The 17,781-nt window shown below is 46.6% G+C and overlaps 1 protein-coding gene across 1 annotated transcript in view; it reads right to left on the bottom strand.

Annotated features, from left to right (window-relative positions):
* Nucleotides 1–17,781, bottom strand: part of WDFY4 (WDFY family member 4) — a 293,287-nt gene that overhangs the window by 93,492 nt on the left and 182,014 nt on the right. Inside the window, exons 41-43 of the mRNA XM_003278166.4 lie at nucleotides 14,713–14,919; nucleotides 13,272–13,323; nucleotides 11,200–11,366 (exon numbers count right to left, since the gene is read on the bottom strand). Of these exons, the coding sequence (XP_003278214.2) occupies nucleotides 11,200–11,366; nucleotides 13,272–13,323; nucleotides 14,713–14,919 (426 nt within the window). The remainder of the gene's footprint in view (nucleotides 1–11,199; nucleotides 11,367–13,271; nucleotides 13,324–14,712; nucleotides 14,920–17,781) is intronic.

Genomic DNA, 17,781 nt, shown 5'->3' with positions numbered 1-17,781 from the left:
CTGGACTAACTGGAAAGCAAAAAGAAGAAAAAGAAAAGAAAAGGAAAGGGAAATAAGGAAGAAAGGAAGGAAGGAAAGAAGGAAGGAAGGAAGAAAGGAAGGAAGGAAAGAAGGAAGGAAGGACGGAAGGAAGGAAGGAAGGAAGGAAGGAAAGAGGGAGGGAGGGGGAGGGGAGGGGAAAGCAGGAGAGGGAAGGGGAGGGGAGGGGAGGAGAGGGAGGATGAATTGAGGATAAATGATAAATGTCTACTCTGGGACTTGAGTAACTGTGTGGTATTCCCAGGTTCTCTAGTAGTCTTCCCCAGGGGCAACCACCATTACCACTTTATTGTATATCCTTCCAAAGAGATTGTATGAATACATTAGCATGTTTATACATATTCTTTTTTACACAAAGAACATTTATATGCTAACTGCTCTGCATCTAGACTTTTCTCTTAACAATTCATCTTAGATAATTTTCCAAATCATTTATTATAGAGCTGTCTAATTCTTATTAATAGTTGCAGACTATTCATTTGAATGGATATGCTACAGCTTATTTGACCAGTCAATCCTCTTTTGATTCAGGTTGCTTTCAAATGTTTTGATATAACAGGCAATGCTACAATGACCATCCTTGTAGATAAGTCATTTTGAATATACAAGTAAATCTGAAGCATAAATTTCTTTCTTTCTTTTTTTTTTTTTTGAGACAGAGTCTCACTCTGTCGCCCAGGCTGGAGTGCAGTGGCGAGATCTCCACTCACTGCAAGCTCCGCCTCCTGGGTTCATGCCATTCTCCTGCCTCAGCCTCCTGAGTAGCTGGGACTACAGGCACCCACCACAACGCCCGGCTAATTTTTTGTATTTTTTAGTAGAGACGGGGTTTCACAGTATTAGCCAGGATGGTCTCAATCTCCTGACCTCATGATCCACCCGTCTCGGCCTCCCAAAGTGCTGGGATTACAGGTGTGAGCCACCGCGCCCGGCCTGAAGCATAAATTGCTATAAGCAGAATTGCAGGTCAAGGGTGTGGGCACTTTAAATTCAGGTAGCCATTTTCAGATTACCCTCCCACAAGGTGACACTAATTTACACTCCCACTAGGACTATTAGGAAGATTATGTCAGGCTGCTTAAACTTTTTCTCCTATTGTACCTTTCCCCAGATGAGACTCAGAGACCCCATCCTCAGGTTCACATGATGAGACGATGTGGCTCTGCAATGCCAGTCCTGGCCTATGTGCCTCCAAACCCTCTCTCCTTCCCGTGACACCAGGCCGCCACCACAGCCTCCATGGTGCCCGCACCAGGGACTCAGAGCACATGCCTATGATCTGGCACTTCCCTTTGGGAAGACTTAAGTATCAATCAGAATAAGCCAAACCACAAGAAAAAATGTCCGGTGAGAGCTGGGTTAATAGCTTAAACATTGATTCTGCTAGAAAAGAAATGGCATTTTAAAAACTAGAAAATGAACCCAAGTGAACTATTACCTGCTCTTCCATTTAAATTAGCCCTAGGAGGGCTCCATTCCTAAGTTTACTCATGATTAAGAAATCCCTTATGCCATGATTCTATTGATCACTTTAAAGAGTAGAACTTTTTCCTCATAAGTAGAGCTTTTTTAAGATCAACTGAATGATATATTAGCACTCTTGATGGGTAAAATAACTAAGAAAGTAGCCACAGCTAGCTCTGTGTATGATGACAAACAGGTTGTCCAGAAATCAACAAAATGCTGGAGCTAAAGTTAGAGGGTGTCTTAGTCCATTTTCTGCTGCTATAACAGCATACCCCAGACTGGGTAATTTATAAAGATAAATGTTTATTTGGCTACTGGTTCTGGTGGCTAGGAAGTCCCAGAACATGGCACTGGCATCTGGTGAGGGTCACCCCATGATGGAAGGGCGGAAGCTGGAAGTGAGCATGCAAGACAGAGAAACGGGGCTGAACTTATCCTTTTTATCAGTATCCCACTCCCATAATAATGAACCCATTCCTGCAATAATGGCATTAGTCTATTCATGAGGGTCGTGCTCTGATGGCCTAATCACTTCTTAAAGACCCCATCTCTTAATACTGTTACAATGGCGATTAAGTTTCCAACACAAGAATTTTGGGGGACATTCAAACCATAGCAGGGAGACAACAATCTACTGGGACATTCAGTGGTAGCACACAGCAGCACATTCTTCTAAAGTCAGGCCTCGGTGGTGCATCTATAAAGGGCAAGGTCAACTGGATGCTCTCTAAAGTTTTCTCTAGCATTAGCAGTCTGCAACTTAGTGAAATACCCTGATTTTATAGGTAGGAAAACTGAGGTCCAGAGAGGTGACTGAAGGTACCCAGTAACAGAGCTGTCAATATATGCATTCCCTTATGTTTGTGTGTACGGTGAGTGAGTCTGCTGCAAAGAAAGCTTTAGCCCTGCTCCCATTTATCATCTGCCCTCTTCCTACATCTCTGCTTGCCTCATCCTTGTTCTGAATACATTCTAATAGTATTGACATATGGAATAAGTATTCTTATATTTTAGAAAAGCACAGATTGCTGAGAAAAAGTCAAGTATCAAAGAGGCAAAAGACTATATAAATTACATTCTTTTGGCCACCTATGAGCTGTGGTATCTACTTTTTTCTATCTTAAATGTGTTTAGACAGAGAATTCATCATACTAATAATCAAAGGAATGTATTTTAAATAATGAGATGCTATCTATCTATCTATCATCTATAGATATATGTAGAAAGAACATCTCCTTATTGTTTTATACTATATATATATACACATATATATTAATTTGGAAAATATGGAAAGGAATGTAATGATGCATGGATCTTTTTACGTAAGTACATCTCAGGTTGAGACAAGGAGCAGGGATGCCCCCTGCCTGCCTGCATGTGTCACTTCCACAGAGAGCCTGCAGACAGCCATGCCTCCCATCTTTCTCTGCAGACACAGAGGAGACCAGGTGGAATGGCAATACCTTTGCTCTTGTTTGGTTGCACTAGTGAAATGTGAAACATGTTACAAGTCCCAAGGACTGTTCAAAGCACAATGCTCACCATAACCTGTGTTCACTAAGGACTACTCATTGGCAACTGATTAAAACTGGAGCACATTTTTAGTCAGGGTAGCTCTGAATATTGTAAAACTTGGACTCATGGATTTGGGGCATTTATTTGAAAAGTTAGTACGTATGAGAATCAACTGCACAGCTTGATAAAATTCATATTCCCAGGCTACATCCCCAGAAGTTTCAATTCAACAGGTGCAGAGTAGGGCCCTAGAATGTGAATTTTAATAAGCAACCCAGAAGATGCTGATGCAGGTGATCTGAAGCCCATACACTAAGAAACTGACCGTTGGGCACCAACTAGGCTAAGAAAAAAAAAGGTTTCATCTGGTGTCAGCATATTGCCCATAATTCACTCATCTATTTGTTCATTCATTTATTTAACAGGTACATATTAAATGTTTAGCATATGCCCCACTCCCTGGGAGGCACAAAGGAAAATAAAACATGCCTTTATGATGTTTACAACCTAACAGGAAAGAGAGAGAGCAGGATATCAGCTCTCCCAGCACAGTGGGAGGAAAAGCACAGGTGCTCTGGGAGCACACAGGAGTGTGTCTCACTCAGACTGAGATGGAAGAGGGGGCAGTGGTGACACCAGAGAAGCGGTTCCTGAGGAGGTGACTCCAAGGCCGGGGTTAGGAGTTACAAAGACAAAAAACAGGGGAGGAGCATTCCAAGGCACAAAGTCTTGAACCAGCTGGACATTTTGGAAATTATAGGTAGTCCTGTATAATTAAAAAGTCAGAGGGGTGTGTATGTGTGTGTGTGCACACGCACACATGTGTATGTATATGTGTGCATGCATCAGGTGTGTGTGTGTGCATGTTGTTGCACATGTGTGTCTATGCATGCATGTGTGTTTATGCGCATGTGTAAGGATAAGGGAAGTTAGTCCAGGGAAACCACAAGGCCAGCTCTGGAATGGCCTTGTATATGAAGAATGCTAATCAGCATCTCAGAAATATTAAGTAGGAATGACATGTGTTGTTTGCGTTTCAGAAAGTCATGGAGATTCAGAAAGACAGGAAGTTACTGCATAGAAAGGTTAACACCCACCCTCACCTTCCACAAACAGCCTCAGCTAAAGATACCTGGGAGGAGCTTGTAGAAGATGCCACTCTCTACAATCCAGAGGAAAATGTCTCTCCCTTTAAGCGGATCATTTCCACCAAGGTCAAACTCATATTTTACATTGAGTTTGTATGAAAAAAAATCAGATGTTTAATTTTTCACATAATCAAGGAACAATAACAAAAGCAAACCCTCACTTGAGGACTGACACTGGACTGGTTCTGGAAGCTGTACAAGGGACATCCCCAGCCACGTGGTAACTGACATGAGCCCACAATTAATATGCATTAAATCAGTCACTCCTCAAGTCAAACAGAGCTGTTTGCAAAGAAATGCGTCTGTAGTCCTGGGAATCATTAATCAATGATGCAGAGGTGGCACAGAATAATTGAATAATTACCATCCCAGGTATCGCTAGAGGCAACCAGAACTCCAACGTTCACACAAAGAAATGAGTTAAGCTGCTGCCACCCTAGCCCCGGCACCACCAGCATCCCCCAGGGCCAGGACAGCGCCTGCAGCTCCAGAGGCTTCTGCCAGAGGCATGCCACCCAGATGCATGAAAAGCAGTCATGCCCTGGAAAGTCTCCTGTGCCAGGTGTCCAGCAAAGGCCATATAATCAAGTATTTCTGAGATGGTAGGGGGAGGAGGAGGGGGGACTCTGTTGTAGGAGCATGCACACAGTCCTGCCATGCCCCTATTGTGGGCATGTTTCACTTAGAAATTTAGAAAAAGCCCAAGGCCCAGAAAGTCTCACAATGACATCTGAATTATGGGAAGTCCCAGCTTACAACCAACACTTGCTACAAAATGCCTCAACATAGGCTAATCGTACCAGCCCGGGGAATGTAGAGAGTAACACACACACACACACACACCCCTTGCACAAACTTTCTGTATATTTGCTTGAAGATGTTCATGGGTCAACAATCAATGCACCCATTCTCCTTTCCTTGGCCTCAGGTTCCTGTCCTTGACACAAAACCATAGTGGTCCAGGGATAAGGCCACAGTGGACCAGGGGCTAAGGCACATGCAGGAGGGCAGGTAGGTATCTGCTTGGCATGTTGCATCCCAGGCAGAGATGCCATGTTGACGAGAGACCTGAGGCCTCCCTGCACCAGCTTTAACTGGAACAGTTACAGAGAAAGCACATGGGGCCTGGAGCCACAACTCCAAGCCCAATAAGAGCCGGCTGCTGAGGGACAGGGTGTTGGAAAGGTTATGTAACTTGTCCAACACAGTGAGCTGGGAGGCAGTAGAGAGGGGACAAAAACATGAACTGAGAGTAAGAGAGATCTGAGGTCAAATCCTAGCAATTCCAGTGAGTAGCCACCCTGGGCTCTGTTTTTGCCATCTTTATAATGGAAATAATAAAGCCTCCTGATACGGTCTGGATGTTTTGTTCCAAATCTCACGTGGCCTTAAGTGTTGGAAGTGTGGGCTAGAGGGAGCTGTTTGAATGATGGCGGCAGATCCCTCGTAAATGTCTTGGTGCTGTCCTTGCTGTAATGAATGAGTTCTCCGAGAGTTCAGCTGAGATCTGGTTATTTGAAAGAGCCTGGTCCCTCCTCCCTCTCTCTCTTGCTGCCTCTCTCACTATGTGATGTGCTAGCTCCCATTCACCTTCCACCATGACTGGAAGCTTCCTGAAGCCTCACCAGAAGCAGATGTCAGCACCATGTTTTGTGTACTGACATGTGTGTCTATGCATGCATGTGTGTCATGTGAGCCAACTAAACCTCTTTTCATTATAAATTACCCCATCCCAGGAATTCCTTTATAGCAACTCAAATAGACTAACACACCTGCCTCACAGGGCCATGGTGAGGCTGAATGAGACAGTGCATGAAGATCACACAAGGCAAGGGCTTCTGACATCTAGCTGTTGACATTTTGCTAATAATAATATGAATAGCAACAAACGAATAGCAGAATGAGGTTCTCAATCCGGCCTATGCACTTTGCCCTGTGCCAAGCTGCCCTCCTGGGCACAAATGACTGGCTGCTGCCTCCGTGGTGGTGGTGTTGTGGCAGCCTGCTCCAATCCAGTCAAGACCCTCCCCACCCCAGAGGAGGCTCCCCCAAGCCCCAGGTGCCCCCAGGGCATGCCCTCCCTCAAGCTGGGTCCTAAGGCATGTGAGCAGACCCAGGCCTGGCTCCCCTGGAGGACCTCCTGATTCCTGCTGCCCTGTCAGTCTGCAGATTGTTCCCAAGCACTCACCCTGTGTGTCAGGGAAGGAAGGGACGAGGAGGAAGCCAAGTCTCTCCCTGCCTTCAGAGAAACCATAGGCAGGCTCAGAAATCATCAGTCAGGCAATAAGAGGGGGCTGGGGTAGGCCCAGGGGATGGAGCCACCAGCTATGCTCTGGGGGGGGAGTGTGCTGGGGACGGGCGCACCAAGACAGGTTCACCCAGGAGGCCTCCAGGCTGGGAGCCATGAGTGAATGGGCATGGGACTGCGTGGACCTGGCTGGTGGAGGTGTGAGGAAGAGGAGGAATGCCAGGCCACAGAGAGGCCCCATATACCCCACCAGCCAACCAGGACCCCACTCCACAGAGCTCTCCAGTCTAGAGCAGAAGGGTGCTCCTCTGGTTCGAGGATTTTGCTGATTCATGTGAATTCATGGGGCCCGCTTTCTCATGTTCTTTCCTGCCTTGTGCTTTCAGTTTAGGGACCTCCTTGATTTCACCACACATCAGTCCAGGCCTCAACCCAGCAACTTCCCTCTTTCTCCCAAAACCTTGTGTTTGGTTTGAGTGTTGGCACTCTGCAGGAACCCCATTCCAGCCGGTCAGGCCTCTCATGGCCTCCACTCTGACCCTCCGTCTCATCCTCCACCATCTCGGCAGGACAACCAGACCCATGGAGATCCCCAGAGTTTCCCATCTGTCCAAGCACTCCCCACAGCATTTCCCCAAGACACACAGTTCCTTGCCTCACAGGAGCCTCAGTCTTAACAGGATCCTTCATCCTTCCCTTGACAGGGCCCTTGGGCCATGCCATAGGTACCAGGGTTCTTCCAACGCCCCTTCTTACTTCTGGGAGAATGAGAACAAATCCTATGGGACTATGAAAGGAACAGCAACAGCCAGAGCAGTAACAGCAGATGCCAGAGGCTGACAGCTGCCTCCTCACAGGGCACAGTCTCAGACAGAGACACAGCCCTACGTCAATCTTTGCCACAAACTAGTGAGACCAGGAATAGAACCCCATTCTAAAGATAACAGAAAGGAGGGTGGAGAACGGTTCTCTTACTTACCCAGTCACTAGGCCTGTAAGTGGGGGCAAGAGAATTAGAACTGGGCAGGGTTTTTACCCCCACCCCTGCCTGTAGCCTCCACCCTCCCCTCACCAGGGACCCTGCCCTGCCCCCACCTCCCCGGGCCTGCATCTCCAGGAGCAGGCGTGCCTGGTGGTTTGGTTTCACTGACCCTGGGGAAACTGAGCTTGGGAGCCAGCCTTTCCCACAATTCCCCATGAAGCCAGAGGCAGCAAGCATAGCCCCATAAAATGCATAGAGACAACTCAGGCAAGGATGGATGCCCAGATAATGGCAAGGGTAACTCTGCCCAGTCCTCTGGGCCGGGAGCCGACCCTCACACAGGGTCCCTCCCTTCTGAAGGTACTGGCCACCGGGTGCTAAGTGGAAGCAGGACAGCTCCTGCTCTCTCCCCTCCCGATCGCCCGCTGGGTTCCACATGCTCCTGTCTGCACATCCTGGGGATCCCCACTGCCTCAGCTAACAGTGTGTGGCATTTCTGACAGCTTCCCGCTGAGCCACAGGAAGGCCAAGGAAGACTGAAGCTTAAACAAAAGGCAGGGAGGGGCAGATGGGAGAGGATCCCCTTCCTGGTTCTGTCCTGCCTCAGAGGCTGGAAAGTCAGTCACCTGGGGGCTTCAGACTCTTGCCGCTCCCCCAGCAAGATCCCTGAGGAAAATGTCACCTGGTGGACAGTCAACAAAAACAGACTCTCAGAGACAGGACAAGTGTCAAAGGCACCTGCGGGCTGCAAGAGGCCGGCCGGGACTCACTCGGGTCCCTGACCACAAACTTCAGCCTAGCCAGGGTGAAAACTCCCAGGCCGGCCTTGGATGCCTGAGGGAGTCAGGCCACCTGCAAAGGCTCTCCTAGGAGGCCAAGGACCCGCCCTGGGGGGCAGCAGCCTGAGTGGTGTCAAAGTGGCAGGCCATATTCCAGAGAAGTTCCCAGGAGGCTGTCCCATCCAACACCCACACTGCTCTGCAGGGACTTTGCAGATAAAATCAAGGTTATGAATCAGCTGACCTTAAAACAGGAATGTGACCCTGGATTATGTGTGAGTTAATGCCATCCCCTGCACCCTAGGCAGCAGCAGAGTTGGTCAGAGAGGTGGTGTTGGGGTAGCGGGAGGCAGAGGGGGCAAGAAAGATATGAAGGGTGAGAAGGATACCACCCGCTGCAGGAAATGAAAGGAGGAAGGGCCACAGGGTAAGGGAGGTGGGCACCCCGAGAAACAGATGAACCCTGGCAGCCAGCAGGCAGGGAACAGGAGCTCAGACCTACAGAAGCGGGAACGTGGATTCTGCCAGCACTGGAACGAGCCTGGAAAGGACGCCTTCCCAGAGCCTCTGGAAAGACATGCGGCCCCGCAAATGCCTTGGCTGCAGTGCTGTGAGGCTCTAGCAGAGAACCCGCTGAGCCCCACTGTGCCAAGACTTTCGAGATAATAAATGTGTGTTGCATTAATATCACTACGTTTGTGGTAATTTCTTCCAGCGGAGATAGAAAGCGAATATAAAGCACTGCCATTGTTCTATCAAAGCAATGAAAAGAACCAATATGGAGACACCACATAATCAGGAAAGCAGCCAGGTGTAGCTGCAGCGTGATATCTGTTTACTATGGATCCTTTCTGACACAGTTCTCAGACTTGCCACCATAGACAATGTAGGGTGCCCAGCAGTAGCCCTGGCCTCTGCCCACTAGACACCAGGAGCATCCTCTCGCCTTGGCCATGGCAATTAAAAATGTCTCCAGAAATTGGCAAGGGTTTCTTGTGGGGTAGAGTTGCCCCCAGTTGAGAACTGCTGCTCCTTTAAGGGCATAAAGCAAAGAAAACTTTTTATGGAAAGAAAGCATTGATGTCTTAGCTGTTTTTTCAATGGACAAGGTATTTACTAAATATCCATTTATGTATATAAGCATATTAATATATTGATATATCCCAACTGTTATGATCTGCCATTAGTCCTCAGCAACTGGATATTGTGAATATACACTTATGCATACATGTGTGTTATATATTTTAATATCCATTTATCAAAATTTCACATAGTAGAGATATGATACTTCCATTATCAAAATAAAATGCACATGAATTTAGCACGTCATTCATCAATGTTGACTGACTGGCTGCTCCATGCATGCCTGTGGTCAGATAACAGGGTTCCCTCCTGTATGGAGGATCCGTAGTGACAGAGGTGGAAGGGTGAAGCGCTGAGGTCACTCTGTGTGCCAGCAGCAAGGCAGGAGGTGATGCAGGGGGCAACACAGACAGTAACAAGCTAGTTCTCCAGCCAGTTCTCCAGGTCTCAGAGCAGGGAGCAGTCAAGATCAGCTTCAGAGAGTCAGTTGCAGGGGTCAAGTGGGCAGGGCACTGCAGGTAGGCAAACCTGCATGAGGAGGCATGATGGCTAGGTGTGATGGAGAGCTGGAAATGTGCTCTGTGTCTGGAAGCTTTGGTTATGCAGGTATAAGGACAGCATTGTTACAGGACTACATTGCTTGAACTGTGACCCAAATCTGAAAACAGCAAAGCAATTTGCTGAAAGTTCTGCAGCAAGTTCATAAGCAATTGATTTGTTTATGCCCCTCCCAGGTTCTCTGAGCCTAGGATCTATTCCTGGAGGTCCAGGCTCTCCCTCGGTCTCTGGGTCTTGGTTCAGATCCACTCCCATTCACCCTGGGGCCAGACTAGCCTCCAGCTCTCATGAATTTATCTCTGTGTGTCCCCTGTGGCCCACCAGTCCCAGCCTGCCTGCTCCTCTGTAGGTGTCTCCTTCACTTATATCCCTATGGAAAAGCCCGATTCACCCAGAGACCCTGAGGTCCACCAAGCCTTCAACCACCCAACCCGCAGAAAGGAAAAATAACTCACCTTTGATGAGCACCTCTCTTATGCCCAGCTCTGAACTAGTCCCTGTACTTCCATTGGCCCATTTAAGCCTGAGCAGAATGTTATCAGATGGTGGCCAGAACTCCACATTAAAGATGAGAAAACAGGCTGACAACAGTTAGGTGACATGTGCTTTAATTTGTGGCCAAGTTGGGACTAGAACTGAGGCCGGTTCTACTCTAAGACATGTGCTTCATCTTTCATTGCATTCTTAGACTTGGGGAAGAGGGGTCCTTCCCTGGGGCCTTCCCAGCCAGGCCAAGAGGACACACACACAAAGAGCGGGGCTCCGCCAACCCAGCTCCAGGCACCCAGGGCCCTGGGTTTCCCCGCCACCTGGTTCCCAGCCTGCCTCCTGGGCCTGTACACTTCATCCCCAGGGCCACCCTTTTGAAGGCTAATGGTGCCACAAGTGTGCTTACCCCTAGGCTTGAGTGGTAGCCAAGGTGAGGCCGAGGCATAGGGACAGTGCAGACGTATGGGTTGGGGTGTCCAAACACATGCACCCAAGACCCCTCAAGGTGTGGGACCTCTCAGGGTGGTCAGGCCACAAGCAGGGGGCCAAGATGCTGAACTGTCAGAAGGTCAATAATTCTCAACTTGAACCTTGCCCCTCAGGTTGTTATGAAGGTCAAAGTAGGAAGTTAGAGTATTTTTCACTTAACAGTTTGAGGTATACCTTTTAAATATTTTGATGCAGGATGTATAGACTTCCCTTTGCACCCTTTCTCTGGGCCAACAAATTTAGGAATCTATCCCTTTTTTTCACTGATTATTGTGTTGAAAGTTTTCATAGCAAATGGAGACTCATTCCCCATGTAACTGGCAAAAGCTTGGTTTTCTCCTGTCTGACAATCTTAACAACTAACTTAAAAATCTTAAAGGCTATTGCAATGGGGTATATTACCTTTTCTTTATCAAGAAGCTCTTGTAAAATAATTTGTCTTTCCCGACACAGTTCCAAGAAGTCTTCTGAGTGCAGACTTTCATGTAAGGCTGGGAAGAAGGTCAGCTGGGTGCAGTCCACCCCCACCTCGTCTGGCTCGCCCTCAGCCTCCCTCGGTGTCAGTTCATCTGCAGCAGCATAAAGGGACACGTGGTGCTGACAGGAGCCACCTGACATGGTAAGGGCCGGTGCACAGCATGTGCCTACATCACTGAGGAGCAGCGAGGCTCCAGGGCCGAAGTGAAGAGCATGGATCTCTCACCGTGCCCCTCCACTGCTTCTGGAAATGGACACCACACATCTGGGGCACCCTGGGGTATGGTCAAAATACCTTCCAGTTGACTTATCCTGGAGGGCCCAGCTATGCCCAGGCCTAGCTGTTCTGCCACTTCCAGTGACCACAGGGCAACATTTCCAAATTCACCCTCGTTAGTCAGTAAAGCAACTCCCTAGAGGCCCAGCCAGGATTTGCTTTCTCTGAATTTCACTTCATTCACTCTATGAATATTGTTGTTTTTTCTCATGACAGAAACAATATATTTTTATTGTAAAAAAACTTGGAGAAGATATGAAGTTGTGAGAAATAAAACAAATCTCACTCATGCACCCAGAGATAGTGCTAATAATAACAGGTCCCATTTAGTAAGCCCTTTCTCTGTGCCAGATACTTCTGATGACATTTTAAAATGTTGTCCCATCTAGGTTGGAGATACTATTTCATCCTCACTTGACAAATGGAAAAGCTGAAACAGGCTAATTACTTTGTACAAGATCATATGGCTTCTAAGAACTAGAGGTAGAATCTGAATAAAGTCTCTCTGAGACAAAGGTCTGGTCTTTTCATCTCCAGTCTGTTTGGCTCCACTGTTTACAATTTGGTCCATTTACTTCCATTATCTTTTCTGTACTGGATGAATGAAAGTGTCTGCTGCTCATGCAAACCCTCACAGCTTTCCCCCATGCAGGGAGAGGTGCGTAGGAGAGGCGTGGTGGAGAACCACAGGGCCTTTCTTCTCCTTTGGCTGAGCTCCCTACTCAGGGTGCATACTGGAAACACCACGAAGGCCCAGAGTCATAGACACCCAGGGGCTCTGCATGTCAAGAATGAGAGGACACAGCAGCCCATGGCCATCATCCACAAAAAAATCAGTTCATGCTTTCTACCACTGCACTCTCTGCAACCCCCACCTCTGAGAGGTGGAGCAGGCAGGCAATCATTCCGTGTGAGAGTTGTAGGGCTTGGGGTAGAGAGACGAGAGGCAAACAGGTATCACAACGTCATCCCGTGCTCTGTGTCACAGTAAGACCCCAAATCACCTGGGGATCAGAGCCCAAGATCCTCACTTCTGGGCTTGTCTTACTGCAGACAGGCAAGGTAGCAAGCTCAATACAAATCCATTAGTCAGGAAATGAGACAAGTTTGATCAGCAGTAAGAAGTAGTCACTGGCCAGGTGTGCTGGCTCATGTCTATAATCCTAGCACTCTGGGAGGCCAAGGCAGGCGGATCACTTGAGCTTAGGAGTTGGAAACCAGCCTGGGCAACGTGACAAAACCCCATCTCCACAAAAATTACAAACACTATCTGGGCATTGTGGTGTGTACCTGTAGTCCCAGCTACTCTGGAGGCTGAGGCAGGAGGATTGTGTGAGCCCAGGAGGTGGAGGCTGCAGTGAGTTTTGATTATGCCACTGCACCCCAGCCTAGGTGACAGCGTAAGACCCTGTCTCAAAAATGGTTTGGGAACACTTTTAAGATCTCCCTGATACAGCAAATTCACAAGACTGTTTCTCCCCAAAAATTGTTCTTGTTGCAACCTTAATAGAAGATGCTTCCCCTAACAAGCGTCTTCCCCTAACAAGGGCTGAAGTCGACTTGTCTTCTTTCTGGAAGCAATAAGTAACAACAAGTCCCAGGGCTGGCTACAATAGCATTTTCCTCTTCTAAAATATTAATTTAGTATCTTTAATAAAATATTAAATAAAACCAATAATTAGCTTAATTATTAAAGGAAAAAAATAGATAAACTGAATACCTTGGTTTTCAGCATTTGTTTGAGAAATATGATCATTTTTGTCTTGGCTTTCCTGAAATAAGGACAGAGAAAAGAAAAATTAAATCCCGGATGCTACATCTATGCTTCACCTGCTCCCAATTCCACAGATTCACAAACACAGACATGCATGTGACCCCTTCAAATTATGCAAGCCTCAGATGCATAGGGAGGGAAACACTAAATCCTAAAGGACCACAATAAAATCCAAGTATGAATGTTCCTGAGTCAAAGGGGAAAAAACCCACAATCTTCCATTAAGTAGGACTTACAGTAATTACCAAAGAAGAGGCCAAGATGGGATTAGATAGCATCCTTGATGTCTCTGTGTGGGACACCCTGGAGAGGGGACCAGGGGAGGTTCCAGGGCTGGACAGCCCCAGAGACCAGAGACCAGGTTTCATAGCCAGCCCTTGGCTTTTTCACCAGCACAGTGAGCAGGCTACTTATTTTTTTTTATTTTTTATTTTTTTGCTTCCTATTCCTAAAGAATGTAGTGAGGGAAAATACTACACACCACCAAATTTTTATTGATAATACTTAGAAAATTTAAGTATCTACTGAATAAATGAAATATAATTTTTTCATTAGATTTTACAAAAGATTTTTAGCATGAGTAAAAGATGCTGAGGTTACAGACCAGAGAATAAACTCAACATTGTTACTTGTGATGAATGCAGAAGAAAAAATCCAGCATTCTGGTGTTTGGAAGGCTGCCTTTGAGGATATTTTAAATTATGATCATTCAATAAAGACATGAAAAACTATTAACAGATTTTCTATATCTACTACCAAATGAATCCAACTGGCTTCTTGTCTTTTAAAAGGCAAAATAGGAATTTGCGACACAGTCCAAGCTCCATTAGAGCAAACTCCCAGGGACTACCCAGATTCTGTTGCTTGGGAAGTCAATGTTGTTTGGAATGAGTGGATCACTGGCTCAAAATTGCAGAAACAGTCAAGTTCATGAGATTCTCATTGTAAAACTTGTTATGGGATTTGCAGTAATGCTTATAGCAGTACGGGTTACAACTGCCCAATAACGAGTAACTTGTGCTAGCAGACAATAGCCTTCCCTTGGCCCTTTCCAAACACTGGCATCCAGATGATTCCACAGGACTTGTGTGGACCGCAGCACAGGGCTGTGTCTGTGGCACAGGTAAGAACCACTCACCACTCAACACTCACTATTTATCCATTCATTCAGGCTGTAGTTACAGTGTCCCTGCTATGAACCTAGGAGGGTTAGTGATGCTTTTCTCCTCTTAAATGGCATCGAGAATAAATTTTGGGATTCTCCTACATTTAACTGCATGTGTTATCTTAGCCTGATATAAACAACATGTGATGGGGAAGCTCAGGAGCTGCTTTCCTATCAGGCCCTACCTGGAACCAGCACTGTCCCACTGCACCTGACTCCTACCTTGTGCCTTCCTGAGCTCAGGGCCTCCAGTGGAGACAAGCGTTTGATGCGTTTCCTCATTCGAGCTGGTCCTTCTCTCCAGTCGAGTTCCCATGGAGAACAGGGCTTGGTTTCTTCCCCCTGGCTCCACAAGCCCAGCTCCCCAAAAAGCTGCTCCTGGATCCTGGCCCAGGCATTGGCTGCCTTGGTGTTGCCACATTTTCGCCTCTGGGGAGCAGAAACAGAGTCACCCCGGACACATTTGCCTTATGGGCCTTATGGGCCTGGCCCCAAACCTCCCGGGGTGAATAGGCCAAGTCTCCCATGAATGTTTGAGAAAGATACCTTCTCTCTACACCCTCAGAATGTGTAGGGTACCCACTGCAGCCAGGACTATAAGGAAACAGTTGCTCAGCTTTAAGATATCTTAATCCAAGTTAGGGGAGGAGAAAGCTGTCTGCCCTTTGGCCTTCAGAGCCATGAGGCTACTGGTGATGGGCAGAAAGCAACAGGTCTGGAAGGTCCTGTAGCTGCTCATCAGCATGGACTGGACAGCTATTTTACCAAATGGACATGAATCTCACCACAGTCTCACCCTTCAAAAATGAGGCTGAATGTACTTTTTTCCAGTTGCCTGGACTAGAGTGGGGTGGAAATTAGAAGCCCTCAAGACAATTGGTTGATTTGAGCAAGTCACTGCCATCTGTGGATCTCAGAACCTCCAATGAAATGACAGACCTGGCCTGAATGACGTCTAAGGGCCTTTCAATCCTAATATCATAGATTCCAGAATGTTCAGAGATTCTAGAATATTCACAGGAGCTAAACCTTTCATAGTAATGCAAACAATCTCATTTAATAGCTATAAGATCCTCACAGTTTGCATCTGTGGTCTCTGACTGCCACACCTGCTACTAGAGTATGACTCAAACTTTTCTAATAATACATAGATACCCCCCAACCTGCATTTATAGACCACATTAAAGTTACATGCATCACCTGTCAAAGAAGCAGTTCAGTTCGGTTTGGACAGTAGAGTCAACTATGCAGGATAAACTTTTGCAATTATTTGATGGAATTTGTCCCAAATTTAATCTTTTCAGAAAATGAAAAGGTGAACTGCTAATGACAAGAAGCATAACAACATGAACAGAAAAGATACTCATTATCATGTGTTAGGCTGAGCCCTGCACCTGCTTTATCTCATTTCCTCTACCCAGTGGTACCACAAGTATTTTCGATCATCCCCATGATGATGCTAAGTCTGCAAAGGGGAAGTGCCTTCTCCAAAGCCAACAGGTGGCCAAACAGATATTTAAACCTGGTCTGTTGGATTCCAAAGACTTCCTTGAGCATGGGAGCTAGATTCCTTTGCTGAGGGGCTATTATTTTATGAGTGCATGGTTTCTGCTAGCATTTCAAAAAACTGGAAGATTTATAGATGGAGGCCTTGCAAATCTTGGCCGTTTTAAATGAGTAAATTGTTCTCAGAACTTGTCGGAGGCATTCCCATGAAAGCATGGCTTTGGGGTAGGGGATAGTGCCCAGCAGGTGGTTTCTGGCATTTGATGGACCTGATCGTCCGTCATGTTTCTGTGAATCACCAGCAGTTCAATCTGGAGGATCTTCAACTTCCTTATCAGTCAAATGTGGTTAATAATTGTACCATAATAATAATCATAGCCTTCTAGAATGATTAAATGGGACAATATTTTCAAGAGCTTAATATGGTACCTTACTCAGCTTAAGTAATCAGTGTTATCACTGTGAATGAATCTAATCCTATTTCAAAACAAGATCATTTTGTTTCTCTACAGTTCTTAAATTCATATCCCAAACAGTGCTAGCATGTTATGTAGTACTCCAATTGGTTAATAAGAAACTCCAAGATGTACACTGTAGTGCATGCCTCTAATCCCAGAGCTTTCGGAGGCCAAGGTGGGAGAATTTCTTGAGGCCAGAAGTTCAAGACCAGCCTGGGCAACATAGCAAGACCCAGTCTCTACAAAAAATTAAAGAAATAACAGGGCATGTTAGTACACGGCTGTACTCTCAGCTATTTGGGAGGCTGAGGCAGGAGGATCTCTTGAGTCCAGGAGTTCAAGGCTTCTGTGGGCTATGATTTACATGACTGTACTCCAGCCTGGGCAACAAAGTAAAACCCTCCCTGTCTCAAAAAAAAAAAAAAAAAAGCCACCAGAAAAATAATGACTATCCAACTGACTATCCAAAGCTTTTTACAGAGACTTGGTCACATGGAATGAACACTTGTTTGGCGGAAATATTTCAGTTTCCTGGAGATTGTAGTGACATTTGTACATTTGCATTTGTAGTAACATATGGAGCTTCATGGAGGATGAATAATCCCAAGCTATTGGGTTGTCCAGCCTTAGCTTCAAATTAGTTTTTTAAGAACACATATCCAGCCGGGCGCAGTGGCTCATGCCTGTAATCCCAGCACTTTGGGAGGCTGAGGCAGGCGGATCACGAGGTCAGGAGATCGAGACCATCCTGGCCACATGGTGAAACCCCATCTCTACTAAAAAATACAAAAAAATTAGCTAGCGCGGAGGCAGGCGCCTGTAGTCCCAGCTACTCTGGAGGCTGAGGCAGGAGAATGGCATGAATCTGGAAGGCGGAGCTTGCAGTGAGCCGAGATAGTGCCACTGCACTCCAGCCTGGGCAAAAGAGCGAGACTCCATCAAAAAAAAAAAAAAAAAAAGAGCGCGTATCCACCCCAAGTCTCCACCTATGCAACCTGGAGATGCACAGCTGCCTGGGTCTTCATCACAGAGCACACATGTTGTCCTGAATATCTGTAGTCAGACAATGGTGTGATCCCTGAGAGAGATGTGATTATTTAGTCCATGATAGCAAGTTACATGTGGCCCACAGCAGAGGATGTCAGATGACTAAATAGCAAAAGTCCTGAGTTTCCACACCTGCAAAGGTGCTCTGAAATGCCCATGTTTCTGCACAGTGTAAGGCCCTCTTTCTATTCAAACTGCAAGTGGGCCAAATGCCACACTTAAGGCGCACAGACTCACAGGCAGGGATTGATTCTGTTATGTTGGGGGACAACTGCAATTT

This window comes from Nomascus leucogenys, chromosome 18 (assembly GCF_006542625.1).
Source record: "Nomascus leucogenys isolate Asia chromosome 18, Asia_NLE_v1, whole genome shotgun sequence".
NCBI classification, from domain to species: Eukaryota; Metazoa; Chordata; class Mammalia; order Primates; family Hylobatidae; genus Nomascus; species Nomascus leucogenys.
The sequence above is the reverse complement of the archived record's forward strand: the minus strand, read 5'-3'. Positions and strand labels throughout refer to the sequence as shown.